This window comes from Peromyscus leucopus, chromosome 10, assembly GCF_004664715.2.
Source record: "Peromyscus leucopus breed LL Stock chromosome 10, UCI_PerLeu_2.1, whole genome shotgun sequence".
NCBI classification, from domain to species: domain Eukaryota; kingdom Metazoa; phylum Chordata; class Mammalia; order Rodentia; family Cricetidae; genus Peromyscus; species Peromyscus leucopus.
Genome location: NC_051071.1, coordinates 32,599,811 through 32,614,913, shown reverse-complemented (window position 1 = coordinate 32,614,913; position 15,103 = coordinate 32,599,811). Strand labels below are relative to the sequence as shown.

The 15,103-nt window shown below is 46.5% G+C and overlaps 1 protein-coding gene across 9 annotated transcripts in view; it reads left to right on the top strand.

The window, feature by feature from the left end:
- Prom1 (prominin 1) overlaps positions 1-13,449 on the top strand; it is a 109,968-nt gene extending 96,519 nt beyond the window's left edge. For 4 of the 9 annotated variants that reach the window (XM_037209008.1, XM_037209010.1, XM_037209006.1 and 1 more), the window contains 8 exons: positions 1,809-1,889; positions 2,024-2,092; positions 3,264-3,356; positions 5,582-5,697; positions 6,233-6,256; positions 6,676-6,744; positions 11,977-12,016; positions 12,587-13,449. In XM_037209008.1, the coding sequence (XP_037064903.1) occupies positions 1,809-1,889; positions 2,024-2,092; positions 3,264-3,356; positions 5,582-5,697; positions 6,233-6,256; positions 6,676-6,744; positions 11,977-11,992 (468 nt within the window). In that variant the 3' untranslated portion in view covers positions 11,993-12,016; positions 12,587-13,449. Of the gene's footprint in view, positions 1-1,808; positions 1,890-2,023; positions 2,093-3,263; positions 3,357-5,581; positions 5,698-5,977; positions 6,207-6,232; positions 6,257-6,675; positions 6,745-11,976; positions 12,017-12,586 lie in introns of those variants that run through there. The other 5 variants (XM_037209009.1, XM_037209011.1, XM_037209013.1 and 2 more) reach the window with 5 other exon arrangements.
- Positions 13,450-15,103: the final 1,654 nt, after the last annotated feature.

The following is a 15,103-nucleotide window of genomic DNA, read 5'->3' as shown; positions in this document are numbered from 1 at the left end:
CAGAGAAACCCTGTCTTGGAAACAAAACAAAACAACAATAACAGCAACAAAAGAGGCTAACTGAATCCCAGATTTAAAACTCCTATATTAGAGGGCTGACCACATACCATCCTTCTACACTTGGGAAGCCATGCCAGGAAGGGCACCAGTCACATTGAAAGGTTCATCACTATGCCACAAGAAGTGCCCTGGCACAGAAACTGAGCACCGAGGTTGCACTGTGTTCATCTTACATGCAGAACTGTAGCAGATGCCAAAGAAATAAGTATCTTTGTTGAACTGGAAAGATTGCTCATAAGAGCTTTGGTGTGGGAGGCCAGCTTCTACCTTTTAAAGGGTTCCTATGAGGAGGAGAGAGGAATAAGAAACTTGATAGAAAGATAGTAGAGAGGAGACAGACAGACACACAGGATAGCTTTCGGGAGGACCTGGATCGAAATCCACCGGCCCCTTCTGTCTCTTCAAAGGGGCTTTTTATAACAATGCCAAGGGGCGAGGCAAAAGTCCTCCCCCTTGCTAGATCAAAGCACACTGCACAGCCAAATGTAGACCCTTCCAAGCATCTGGTAACCACGCCAGTGGTCCAGTCATTCCCCTATGTAGCCCTGCTGGGTAAAGCAAGCTCAGATCTCACTAGGAAACCTCTGTGGGCCTCCACACTTTAGAGTGTGAACCCCACAGTTAAAAAGGGGAGATTCTTCTGCTTTCCTCAGTGAGCCCAATATTGTGACATAGTTCCTCTGAAGACCAGTAGGTTTGCACTGCTCCAGGGCCATGCCTGATCCCAGTGCCATTTCATACAACTGTGTCCCATGGCCAAGGGGATCTGGAGACATACTGGTGAGCTCATGATCTTTTCTGGCTCCCTCTGCACATTCAGGATGAGACCTGCAGTAGCATGTTGCACCCCCCCATCGGGACCCAGCCTAGGGTATGAGAGGTGGACAGAACTCTGTTCTGATGCACCTGCCCAACTGTGTTCCCCAAGACCTCTGTGCAAAAAGAGCCCTTTTCCTGTTTGTAACATGGGTTTGCAATGGCTGCATCTTGGTGGAACAGGTTTCATTAGAGATTTATTTTAAGAAGGAAAAAAATCTAACTAGGTAGGCCATCTTGAAGGAGGTCAGTTGTCTGCTCTGAAGGGAGCTCAGCCATGTCGTCCTTCCAGCCATGTGAATTCACGAACAACCAACAATTCCCATCAAGAACACGTTGGGGGTATAGTCCCAAAGTGCGTCCTTTCCTGTCCTCAGAGGGCTGAGCCAGGTCCTGATGTTATAGGCCCTAGTCACCGAGGCCAGTTGGCTGTCCATCAACAAGACTTCTGTGGGTGGGTGGGTGGGGTTCAAACAGTTATATATTAAATAGAAAGCTTGGGATTTAGCTCAGTGGTAGAATGCTTGTCTAGAAAGCACAGGCCATAGGTTCCATCCACAGTACCAAAAAAGAAAAGAAAGAAAATATTTGGTGGGGGTGGGGGTGGGGTGGGTGGGTTCTATGTCTATAACAAATATGCACAGACCCTCCATTTTGTTATTGTTAACACACATGTTGTATGTCAGCTACTGACATAGCAGGTACATTATACTACATGTTAACGCACCCAAGCAGATTGCATGTGTTATATGACAGTACCATGTTATATAACCCCATGTTATAGAGGGACATCCAGGACCTGCAGAGTTTGAGCAAGGGGAGTGGGGATCCTGGAATCAGTCTCCCGAGGACTCTAATTAGATTTACAAATTGCCTGATTAAATTCCTGGTTCCCCTTCCCATTATTTTTTGGGTTTTTTTTTTTTTTCCAGGAGAAAGTGAACAAGGTCATCGCATCTTTGGATTCTGCTCAGAACTTCCTCAACACTAACATTTCCTCTATCGTTATTGGAGTAAGTTTTCCTTTCTAAAGCAAGTGTGCAGATAAAGCGCCGTGTGGTGTGAGTATTCCACAGTGAAGTAGCTATACCTATGGAGTGTGCTCTAGTTGTTTTAATGATGGCCCCAATCTTTGACTCCTTTCTAGGAAACACAGAAGTATGGGAGAACAGTAACAGGCTATTTTGAACATTACCTGCAGTGGGTCTTGTACGCCGTAAGTAGCTTTGTCCTTTGTGAACATAAAGGGTGCCACATCTCAGGAGAGTCATTTCCTAGTATAAAAATCTGAAGGATGTTAAAATCCTGGTGATTTTGGTTGGAGATAAATAAGTGTCTGCCTGGACCTGGTGTTCCATCTCCTCCACGTCTTGTAGGAGGAACCGGGGAAGCGAACAGCAAAGTAGCTAGGACTTTATTCAAAGGTACACCATGAGAGTACAAAGCAGATGCTGGGAGGAAGCAGCAGGCTGTCTGAGGTTGGGTGCTCAAGGTGAGCCGGTGACTGCTTACGGCTTCCTTGTATGGGGTCCAGAAGGCAGTTAGTTGCTGGCGGTAGGTGGGGGGGATGTCTTTCGTTTTCATTGAAGACTTAAAGTCTTCATTCACTTCACATGTCCTTTCCTGTGTTGTGTCTGCCTTTAATCACATGCATGCCCGAGTATGCACAGGCATAAAAAGTAGGGGTTCTCCCTAGATGTGCATTCAGAGGACATGGTTTGCTGTATTGTGCATCCACCCCAAATCAACCCAGGCTGGAATCCCCTTTCCCCACCACTCCTTCAGTTTCCAGTGTGTGTTACAAGACATTTTGGAATGAACACAGGCTCATTTTACAGCAAGGTTGCTGTGGTGGAGTGACACATTGTTGTCTGGGGTGGGGAGTGTGTACAGCAGTGGGCGTCCCGAGTGGCTCAACGCATGCTTAGGAAATGGCTAAGTGGACTCCTATATTGCCAGGATTTCCTGCCTCAAGAGGATTTGGATAAGAGGAACCAGGACTTTTGGGGGGCAGCCTTCCCATGGGGGAGAACACCCCACTGCAATCCCCTCATCCCTTGGCTCTCCTTTGCTCTAGGGCTTCTTTGATGTCTACCCCTTCACCAGATAACGGGACTGTGCATGTACACATCTTGATCCTTCCAGCAGTTCTGCAGCATGGGTCTTAACATTCCAGACCATAGATGAGGGGAACCGCAGCGCAAGGGGACTAAGTGTCTGGCTATAAATATATGTAATTGAGCTAGTTATAGAACTCAGTGCTTATCAGCTGTCAGCTCGATGGCTTCCAGAACACTCTTGGGACTCCAGTCAGGGGTCACATCTTACCGCATGAATTTTTGTGAGCCTGGCTCAGGAAATGTTGGCCCATGTTTTCCATCCCACAGATCACAGAGAAGATGACATCCTGCAAACCCATGGCCACCGCGATGGACTCCGCTGTGAATGGTGTTCTGTGTGGCTATGTTGCTGACCCTCTGGTAAGAACTTCATCTTTCAAAAAGAGAAGACATATTAAGTAAATGTGTTCTCTTCCCCTTCCCCGGCCCCATATTGCGTTATCAGGAGTTTTCTACATTTTCAACCTTGTTCAGAGAGTTTTATGGCTTTCTGACTACGCTATTGCTTTTCTGAAGATTCAGGGCCAGAGAGGTGGCACCGCCATTATCTCCTCTTGTCCCTTGCCCATCACAGTGATCACTCCTTTCCTCAACCAATTTCTCTTGATCTAACGGTTTTCATTAGGGTTGTTTACAGGAACATGGGTAAAGGGTTATTTAGAGGAGTGTGGATACCCTTATCAGGGGTATACCACCAAAGAAATGGTTTTTTGCTTACCCCCATCAACCATTAACTGTCTATACATTCCCAGGAAGACCAGATTTCATGAGCCCTACCCTGTCCATGACAGGATGTTGATGGGCCCAACCTTGTGCAGGTTCTGTGCAGGGAACCACAGCTGTTCTTTGTTCAAGACTCCAACAGTCATGTCATGCACAGAAGGCAGCATTCCATAGCACCCCACACCAGTAGCTCTTCCAATCTTTATACACCTTTCTCTGTGATATTTCTTGAGCCTTAGCAGGGGTGCTGTAGATTCAGCATTTCTGGTCAGACATTCAAAAGTCACGCTGTGATTTTTGACCAATTGTGAACATCTTTAGTTACCATTATTCACTGTAAAAAGAAGGTTCTCTGCTCAAACATGACAGTAGCACCAACCAATGAGCGTAAATGTCATTATCTGGACGATAATGTTATGGGCATATCACATCCATTTAGCACAGCTGCAGCAGTGGTTGCCTCATAAGGGCCTACAACCTCCCAGGCACAGGTTTTGACTGCATTTTCAGGACTAGATATGAGTTATCTCTTGAGGAGCAGGCTTCAACTTCAGTTAGGAATAGGTTGGTTACCCCATCACAGACTTGCCACTGTTGTACATATGGGTGCATCTCCTGGCCTGCGGATAGTGCTGCACACAGGAGCCACAGCCGAGAAAGGCTACTGAGGACAGTCCTCCCACAGCAGCCCGCACAGCACCTTCTGGCACTCTAAGGGTTAAGTTCCAGTCCAGTTCCAGCCCGATTTCTCTATGTCCTATAACCAGAGGATGTGGTGTGTTCAGTGACAGCATCTTACTACTCAGTCTGGTTTGCACCCAACAGCAGCAATGGCAATTGCCCACGCTGTTATGGAGGTCTCAGGAGCCTCTGGCCAGCTCACGGGGAGGTAGCCCAGCCCTGGCTCTGGAATTTCATTACTGACTTACGGGGGTTTTGAAAGTAGCTTTATCTACCCATGTAGGGTACTTCCATTCAAATTCTTAAAAAATTCTTTTTTAATTTGAATTTGAATGACCAAATGTTAGGTTTGCTTGTGGCTTTTTCATATATCTTTAGTTTCAATTGGCCTTTCTCCAATTCCCACCCACCTACCTCACCCTCCACCCCCCCCACCCCCACCCCCCCACCCCCCCACCCCCACCCCCGCTGCCATTGTCAAGAAGGCATAGACCAGGATTAAGTGTGAGATCTGATTTATAAATATTGACAATAAGTTTAAAAACATGTTGACATTGCTTTTTGAGAAAACACAGTTAAATTCAGTCTGTGGTCAGCCTGCTGCTGAGGATGAAGATGGCACACTTTTGGGGGACCCTGGTGTGTGTTGGGCGCCACTTATGTCCTCTTGGCTATACTGTTATAGGATGAGATGCCAATGTCTTAACTATTCCGATACAGAAAAAAAAAATCAGAACTATCAACTAGCCATATTTACACTGAACTACATGGAAAGGTACTTGAACTTGAGCCTGCTGGCTGCCAGCTGTCTAGGTTGGACAGCCGGTCTGACAAAGATACACCATGTGGTGTGTGGTTGGGTGCATTTTGACTGTCTTAGACAAAAATCTTAGTTTCACCACTAGATGCTTCTTTCTGTTCCTCTTTTACAAAATCAGCATGATCCTAGGATCTGCTTGTCCTTCAGAAAGATTAACCAGGTTACAGTAACATATTGCACCCTCTGTGGTGACTGGTTCCTGCTAGGGTCGCAGTTGATTTTGAGAACAAAACAAAAACTTGAAAAATTGCAAAAAGAAGTCCCGTCCCCCCCCCCCCCCCCCGCCCACAGCAAATCTTCTTTCCTATTATCTATCCCCAAGCATTTAATTCTCCTGATTGTTGCTGTTTTCATCCCCCAGAATTTGTTCTGGTTCGGCATAGGAAAGGCCACGATGCTCTTACTTCCTGCTGTCATCATCGCTGTCAAGCTGGCCAAGTACTATCGCAGGATGGATTCAGAGGACATATATGATGAGTGAGTGTGGGGCTTCCTGGGGGCCAGGCATTTCTATGCAGCACTGTGTCCTTGGAGAGCCACCAAAGATCACTTCTCATGAGAACACACTTGGCTTCTGCCTAAGTACAGTGCTGGATTGTCTCTTCTACTGAGTTTTTTTGGTGGTGGTGGTGGTGGTGGTGGTGGTGGTGGTGGTGGTGGTCTTGGTTTTATTTGTTTATAACTAATCTGTAGGATTCTGTTGTTTTCTTCTTCTTCTTTAATCTCATCTTCCTTAACCAGTGTTCTTGTGTTTCAGCTCGGCTCTCTCGGGAACATGGCATTTCACTTTATGATAACTGTTGTTACTGCTTTCCCCTGGCTCTGCTGCTTGCCCTCTGTTCTGTGTCTGGTGACCACGCATGCTTCCTTTTCGAGTCTCCTCTTCTCTCACCAGCTCTGGAGTCTGAACTGTCAGCCCGTACTGCAGTGAAAACACTGGGGGAGGGGTGTAGATCACGGCCTTCCTAGTGATAAAACACTTCAATAACCATCTCCCCTTTTTATATTTTAGTGTTGAAACTGTACCCATGAAAAAGTAAGCCTTTTTTTTAAAAAAACTATCTTCACAGATGGGATGGGGAGGTTTCTATCACATGGTAGACCTTTGGTTAGATGGATAATATGGCATAAGAAAGAACAAGAGATAAGCCTGGGTAAAGATGAATCATGACACCTCTTAGAAAGAGGGTTGGTGCATCGAAGGTGCTCGTGAATTGCTTGTTGAGTGAATGAACATTTTATATATTAGATGTATTGATCTATAAAGCCGCTGTTTCCATCTGCGGTTTTGAAAGGGGGAAGATGTAGATGATAACACATCCTCCACGCTTCTCTGCAGACTTGACAATCTGTGATACACGTTTTGTAGCCTTTACATCATCTTTGTGATCCATAACGTAAATACTTCACCCTCGAGGTAACCTGGTGTTTCTGGTGTATTTATTTTTGTTACAGTTTGGAAAACGGTAGTAATGGTTATCATAAAGATCATTTATATGGTGTTCACAATCCCGTTATGACAAGGTAACAGAAAGCCTCAAGTGCATGCCTAGCCTGTGGTGAGCCTTCTTGTCCCTGCTAGCCCTGACAGCACGTCTTCTGCATGCCCTTGATGCCCTTCCCCTTCTCTCTGCATGACCCTGCATTGTCACTGGCCACCTCTGGTCACTCTCTGCATACCATGCCACAAAGCCAACTTTCTAAATTTCCAGTGGGTTTCTCAGCAACCGAGTGGGGGTAGACTCTAGATTGAATGGCATCTTAAAATGCTGTGAGTGACTCTCGATCCTAATGGGTTACATGCATGCACACTTTTACTTAGCCCTCCTCTCATGAAGTAGTGATTTAAAAACCTTCTCTGCCTCCCTCCCTCCTTCTCTTCCTTCTTTCCTTCTCTCCGGAATATTAACTATAATCAACCAGAAAAAGAACTCGAACTTCTCCTCCTAAATCCTTGCGTTTATATGTTCCCTGGAGTTAAGGGGGCTTCCTGTGGGTCTGGATTTGCCAGATAACTCTTGAGTCTTACCTGCCAAGTGAATTCTGCTGCACCCTACTAAAATTTCAGACAGGCATGTCCACCAGGAACAGCCTTTCTGTGGCCCTCCCCATGTCTACACAGTTGGCTCCAAGCCAATGGTCCGCTCCCCAGGGGATGTTGCCCCCACCCGCGCTGCAAAGGAGCGAGTCAGATATTGGTGTAGGGGGAATCCTCCTGTCATAGAAGGTTCCGTGCTCCACATGGGACATTTCCCCTTAAAAGAACAGACACCACACTGAGGGAAGCCGCCAGTGTGGGCTCCTCACCAGATGCTACCACAAAGGACTCCCCCTTTTAGTCAGGGGTGTCCTTATCTTCAGCAGTGTTGCCTAGAAACAGCAGGTGTTTCATCAGTGCTGGTTTCGAGAGGAACCCAACAAAAAAGTTACTAAAATTTCTCCTTTCAGAAGAATAAAAGGGTGGGTGGAATTTTTCCCCTCCAACTTACAACTTGGAACATTCTAAAAACTTAAAATAAGAACCTCTTGTTTCAATTTGTCATATGTGGGGAGAGGCATCTTTTTAATGTCTGAGCTGCTCTAACAAAGCTCTATAAACAGTGTGCCTTATAAAGAACAGAAATTTCTTTCTCATGGTTCTGTAGGCTGGGGAAATGGGTGATCAAGGTGATGCCCAGATTCAGTTTCTGACGAGGGCAGATTTCCCATAGATGACATCTCCTCTCCTCACTGTGTCTCTACGTTGTGGTGATCTGTGAGTTCTCTGGAGTTTCATGCCCTAATCACTTCCCCAAAGTGCTCCCCCAAACCCAGCTTCATAATACTATCATCTGGGTGATCAGAATCTCTATTTGTGAATCTGGAGCTGTTCAGATGTTCAAGCCATAGCTGAGGTAGTGATGATAAAGGGATGAGGGGTGGCGGGGGGAGGGGCTCAGTAAGGTTCTGAAGTGGAAGAGAAACATCTATTGTTCTGATAATGTGCTGAACTTGGATGCTAGAATGCTGTGTTGAGAGGTAGCTTCAAGACAAGGATCAGTTTACCAGGTTTGGTCCAGAGCACATAGATGGTGCTATGGCTGGCCTGCACTGTGCAGTGGCCTCCCTCGTCCCAGTATGGAGAGCTTCGAGGTGTCTCATTTCTCAGCTGAGATTCTCCAGGCCAGAGGTGAGCTCCTTACCACCACCAACACACAGCCCGAGAATCTCTGAGTTCGAGGCCAGCCTGGCCTACAGAGCAAGTTCCAGAACAGCCAGGGTTACACGGAGAAACCATGTCTCAACAATAGAATTACAAACGAAGGTTACAAAAATGAAAACAAAACAGAAATCTCATCACGCTTTCAGTAGCTTTACAGCTTTGTGTTGGGTTGCTTCCTCAGCCAACCTGGGACCCTGAGGGTCAAAATTTGGACATGCTTGCCACACATTCACCAATTCTCATCCTTGGGACCATCCTGCCACACCCTGGCCTGAGCCCTTGGGTGTAAAAGAGGGCCAGATGTCCTCTTTAAACATCAGTGATGAAATAATTGAGTCCCCACTCAGTCCCACCGGCACACTGCCTCTAGGGCAAAGCCCTTGGTTCTCTGGTCTAGTGGTTCTCCTGACTTCACAGTTCATGTCTGTATAACAGGAACACAGTAAGCCTTGCTGGACCTGGGATCTGATGTACTGCAGAGGAGAAGGAAGTGACTGAGACAGAGAACAGGAAAAACAGATGCCATCTGATAAACAGAGCCCCTGGGGCTGTGAATGCTGAAGTTCAAAACAGATGGAGTGCTCCAGCAGTGTTAGATACCTAGTGTTTTGTTGTTTTCTTTTTTCTTTTCTTTTGTTTTTAAGACAGGGCTTCTCTGTGTAGCCTTGGCTATCCTGGAACTCGCTCTTAGACCAGGCTGGCCTCGAACTCACAGAGATCTGCCTGCCTAGGGTTTTAGGATGATTTGGTGATGATTCTGCTTTCAGTATACCTTTTGAGGTGTGTCTTTGGGAAGGACACAGCATTTCACATCCTGTGAGGGGTGAAGCTAGGACCTGTTAGCACCTGAAGTCCTTCCTCAGTGCTCTATGGCCGTCTAGAGTCCTATGAACTTCCTGCATTCTGTAGGGTGGTCCCAAAGACAGGCTAAAGGTGTTGTTTGCTTTGTTTTAATTTTTCAATAACCTGAGTCCCAAAAACTGCAGGCTCCTTCCTGTGTCACAGAAGCAGCTTTCTCGGTGACACTTACACCAAAACCCTCCCTCTTTCCCGAGTGCCTGCTGTTCTGTGAGAACCTGGTGGATCTCCTGATCCCGAGTACCCACTGTCCTGTGGGGACCTGGTGGATCTCCTGATCCCGAGTGCCTACTGTCCTGTGGGAAGGGAACCTGGTGGGTCTCCTTGAGTAACCTGCTCTTCTGAGCAAGGAGGAGGACACAGATTAGAAGACTTGTTTATCGTTTGAAGATGAGAGAGCTACACTTCAGAAGCCCTAGGGACATAGTCATTTCAGCCTCAATGAGCCCCCCAATCCCTGTTAGAAGACTCTGGCATCTAGATTGGAGTGAATCTTCACTATTTCACTGTGTCGTGGTGGAAAGCGAATGACATTCTTAAGCCCCAGTTTCCACATCTGTAAAAGGTGTCAACGAGAGCTCTACTTGCCTAGAAGCTGCGAGGGTCAAAGCTCATTTTAGATAAGTGCAGTCCCCTACTTAAGGGTTTGTAATTCATGACAGTGGGGATGCTCTTACTGCATGGATGATTCCGATGGAATCTAAAGGTGACTCAAACGTTATAAACAAAGGTGCCTCGCTAATCTGTCAGCCAAGCCAGTGCCACTCAGCCTCTCCTCATTACACCCACGGAGCCATGGATTACAGGGAAGACCCCTCGAGGACCTTCTGTACACATAAGCCTGGATACCTGTTCCCTTCACATGGACTGGGTCATGTGATTCCACTCAAACCTTGACACACCACCTGTAACCAGGACAAAGAGAGGTGTGAGTGTGAACATGGTGAGTGCCTCCTGAAGGTGCTTGGCCCTTTAGGAAAAGCTTGGTGACAGTCAAGGCACTCACTGACACTTAGCCAAGGTAGGGTCGGTGTGACCAAGTCATTACCTCACGTGGAGTTGGGCAGGGAAGATTCTTCATAAGTAAAAAGCATGTTGTTGGTGGTACACTCAATTCCACAAACAAATTTGATACAGTCCCCTTTTATCTTTGCTTTCCAACACACATACACGGACACTCACAACCTCTAGTTAGTCTGTCTCATAGCCTATGGTGGGTCATTTGCTTTTGCCTACAGAAAAAAAGCAATGGGCTTTGCTGTAAGCATTGAAGCCTTCTTCATGGGGCTAGCTCTGCCTCCTACACAGTCTGCACCAAGGGCAGGCATTTTCCCTGAGGAGGTATGGCTGCTCTAACAAGCTCCCTGACACAAGTGACTTAGAGAAGGAAGGATGCATTTTGTCTCACAGTTCCAAGGTACAGTCAGTCACGGAGGCAGGAACACGAGGCTGCTGGCCACACTGGAGCCACGGTGAGGACGAAGACAACACCAATGCTAGTGCTTGGCTTGTTTCCTCTTTTTTTGGGGGGGGGCTCAGGACCCCCACAGCCTGTAGCAAGGTACCACCCACATTCAGGTGGGTCTTCCCAACTCAACTAACATAACCTAGAAATTCCATCACAGACATGTCCAGAGGTGTCTTTCCGTGGTAATTCTGAAGCCCATCAAGTTGCCATCACAGGAAGTACTGGGTCTGCCCCACTGGAGATGGCACAATTTGTATCCTTTCCGTACAGGTGTAAATTTTGTAGCCCAGACTGGCCTGGAACTCATGGCAGTCCTCCCACAGCCCTTTTCCCAAGAGCTGGATTATTGGCATTAGCCACTACACCCTGCTTGATGTTTTCCCATCTAACGCCAACAAACCACTTTGGGGAACATATGCCATACTGTTTCTGAGAAGTGTGTCTTCAAACTCGGGCCCTGCTATTGAGCTGCAGAGGGCATCCTTCGTGCAGCATGCCTGCAGATGCTTGGGGGGAAGTAGGAAGGGCCCGCCTGCCACATTTCTCCTCCCCACAGGAGAAACACATTGGACATGCTAGAGTGGTTGCAGCGTCTCTGCCTGCACCTGCTCCACCTGTGCCGGCCTTCGAGACGGTGTCTGGAGGCTCCTCTGTGGTGTGGTGAACTGGGTGTGCCAGACTTGGAACTCACTCCCTCCAGATAGGGTTCTCCTACCTCCCCTTGCACAAATTCTTCATGGTGGTTCCAGGTCACGGTCTCAAAGAAATGGGAGAGGATGGTGGGGTTAGTGTTGGTTGATAACCAGAAAGCCATTTACGGGATACGTACACATCTGGCTTCAAACATATAGAGTCCCGCAAGATCCCAGCAGAGTTCCCCCTAGAGTCAAGCTTCAGGAAGCCATTTGCGGCCAAGAGTCACCTGCCACCATTTTTTTCCTGCTCTAATGTACTGCACACATGTCCCTGGTGACCCTTACCACACACATATTCCCAGGGACCATCACCTTTTAACCATAGAATGTGCCTTGGTTTGTTTCACCCTAGCCGCCTCATCCTTTCAAGTGCAGAACAGATAGATGCTAGAACAATCTTCTTTATCTAGCATTCTTCTTCCTTGGTAAACTTTCTGGACTATAGTCGCATCCTGCTTCTGAGCACAGAGGTGATGGGACTGCCTGCAGCCTAGCCCAGAGTGCTACAGCTCTGTTTTGTTTTTGTTTTTTAGCCCGTCTCGTTACTGACAACTGAAGTCAAAATTGCTTGAGGTAAGTGTAATTCTTTCATATAAATGGATCTGTAGGACTGTTGTTTTTAATTTTTAAAACATCAAAACACAGGTTCTTCTAACATATTAATTGAAAAACCTAAACAAATCTATAGAGTATATAACATGCTTTTAATTACATAGAATGCAGTTATACTCTGTGACTAGATAATGTGCGTGTGTAGATACATGCAGATATACACACATACACAGTGATTGTGTCTGGACGCATAAGATATAAAATTAAGTATTTTAAAATGTAGTAAAAATAATAAGCTACTAGATATTCACATGTCCATTGAGGGTTGTGGAACTGAGAGATTTTTATATGTGCTAACACATTGTTTTACAGTGTTCACTTCTGTGAACATGTATTTTCTGAATCTGTCAGAAGGTAATCTCTAAACTAATGATGAGGTGAGGCACACAAGACCAGCCCAGCTGCCTCTGGAAGAAGTTTATGTTTTCTGTTGTTGGGCTCCTGACAGAACCATTTTAGGATTCCGCATTCTTGCTTTCTTTTGTAACTCAAAGCCAGTTTCTAAAAATGATGTTTGATTTCCATTTTCAGCATCAAGACAGTTGAAGTGGAAAGCATCCCAGATTTCGGATAGCTTCTGAGTCTTCTAGAACTTTCCAAGTCCAAAAAGAATCATGGTGGCAAACGTGGAGGCTCAGGCAGGCCCTGAGAACCCGGCACCAGCGGTCTTAGGGCGGCATTTGGTCAGAAATGAACAGTCATGGTGATCATCCGTGTGTCCATCGCTATTCAAGAATGACTCTCCCCTGGGTTTTTTTTTTTAACCTTTTTACACTGAATTTCTATTTAGACACTAAAACATATGGGGGTGCTTGTTCCCCCCGGATACATTTATTTTTGAGCCAGCTAATCGGATATCATAGCTGGGTACCTAACTTACTTCCATATGTGGAGTGTGCTAAACACAAACCAGTTTACAGGAAAGATGTATTTTGTGTGTAGTAAATTGTGTATATATACTTTTGCCACAGTCGGAGTTTTTTAAACAAATGAGTACTCTAGATTTTTCTCCTAAATGAGGTTACTTGCTGGTGCTGTGGAAAGGATTCTGCGTGCACCAAAAGTGTGTGAACCCTGCAGCAGGCACATCCTTTTTTGGTGGATTTCCCTCTGCTTGTGCCAGTCTGCCTGTCCGGCAGAGGGATACCTGCTTGACACCACTGGCAATCCAGAACAGAGACCTTGAGAGAAGGAGACGTCACTCGGCTCGAAGTGGAATCATTTTCACGGGCACCAGTCCTGGTTCATACTTCAGTGGCACTTTCTAATGTATCAGGATGGGCATCTAACACATTCTGCGTTCGGTGTCATCTGATTATCAGTGGGATTCTAAAATGAGGTGCGAGCGTTCCTGTTACGATTCTGAGATTTGAAATAAAGCGTGGGTGAATGGAGCCTTCCCAGTTTGGTCCTTAAAATACATGGAAGGGTAAAGTCAGTTTGCACTTGTTATGGGTTATTCTTGTCGGCCAGGACCTTTCCAAAAAGTAACCAGTGAGGAAGAGCTGGTCAGGCCAAAGTGAGTGTGTTAGCAGTGTAGCTTTATACCAGGCTTTTCCATCTGAGCTCACAGCCCTGATTCATTTCCATATAAAGAGTTCGGGAAATGTGGCCTGAGTGCAGCTTCCCTGAGTAGCCCGAGTCTGCACTATTCCTGTGCTGATGCTGTGGTCTTGTGTATTGATCCCACTGCTCTCCAGAATGAGAGCGCCCACCATCCAGAGTTGATTGTGTGCTGGTCATCTGCCTCCTTGGCCAGTTGTCTTTTGGGACCTCAGATTTTCAGACCTAATGGAGGCAGTGTTTTACCAGGCATGGTGGTGTGTGCCTGCCATCCTAGCACACAGAAAACAGAGACAACAGGGTGGCAAGTTCAAGACCAGTCTGGGCTACCTAATCTGATGTGGCTGTAGTTTTTTTTTTTTAATGCATTTCTTAGGAAGCAGTCCAGGTCTCTGTTCGCACCCAAATGTCCCCCTATACGCACACACTCGGGGGCTCACAGGCAGACAATTGTGACAGGCACAATAGGATTCTTTATACTAAATCAAACATCTCAATTTCTTTTGCTTGTTTAAGTACAGTGACAATATTTAAAGTCACTCCTCTGGTACATAATTAGAATGCAGTGTGTTTCGTTTGAATTTAAAACAAATCTTGTGGTTTGAAGATTTTAGGCCACATGGCAAACAACATTCATCATACCTAGTTGGGTATCACTCAGCTGGTGCTGATCTCTTCTGTGTAGATACCAGGCTGTCCCTCTCAACCGAGCCGGGGTGCTGTTCAGCCCTGCGGGTGTGGCTCTCAGTCCTTCCTATACAGTGTGCCCTGTTATTTTCTTCTCTCTCCTTTGTTGTTATACTCAGGGATGTTTGGTTGGTTGGTTTTGGCTTTCTGTTTGTCTGTCTGTTGCATTTGTTTGGCCATCTCAATGACTTGGACTCACGGGACTTCAGCATCCTCTAAATTAATTAAATCCACGGGCCTCCAAGGAAGGCACCACAACAAGAAACAGCGGGAGTTCTAGGGCAGCAGCCCTGTCCAGAAACCTCTGCTACACAGCCCTACTGCTGGTAAAGGAGCCCGTGCTCATACAAGAGGCAATTAATTGTAGAAAAAGTCTCCTATAGATGGAAAAATGTAAATGACTCAAGCCCAAACCTGTGTGTACACACACACACACACACACTTCAAACACATTAGAAAAGTACAGAGAAAATCAGCCACAATCCCTGCATGCAGAGATGCATCTCAGAGGTGCATCATTGTTTACAGAAGCAGATGCGGTCTGCAGACAGGTACTCCAGACAGGCAGCTGAGGCAGTATCTTTATCTTACATCCTTTGTGCCTGTGGCTCCTGCCCTAACTCCCTAAAGCTTCCAAAGCAAACACACCACAGACAGGGTGGCTTAGCAGTGAATTTCTTCTCTCACAGTTCAGGCTCCAGCACATAGTGTTGGTAGGCTGGTGTCGGGTGAGGCCTCTCACCCTGGCGTGCAGGTGGCTGTCTCCTAGTGTTCTCACAGCTCTTTCCTTTGGGTGTC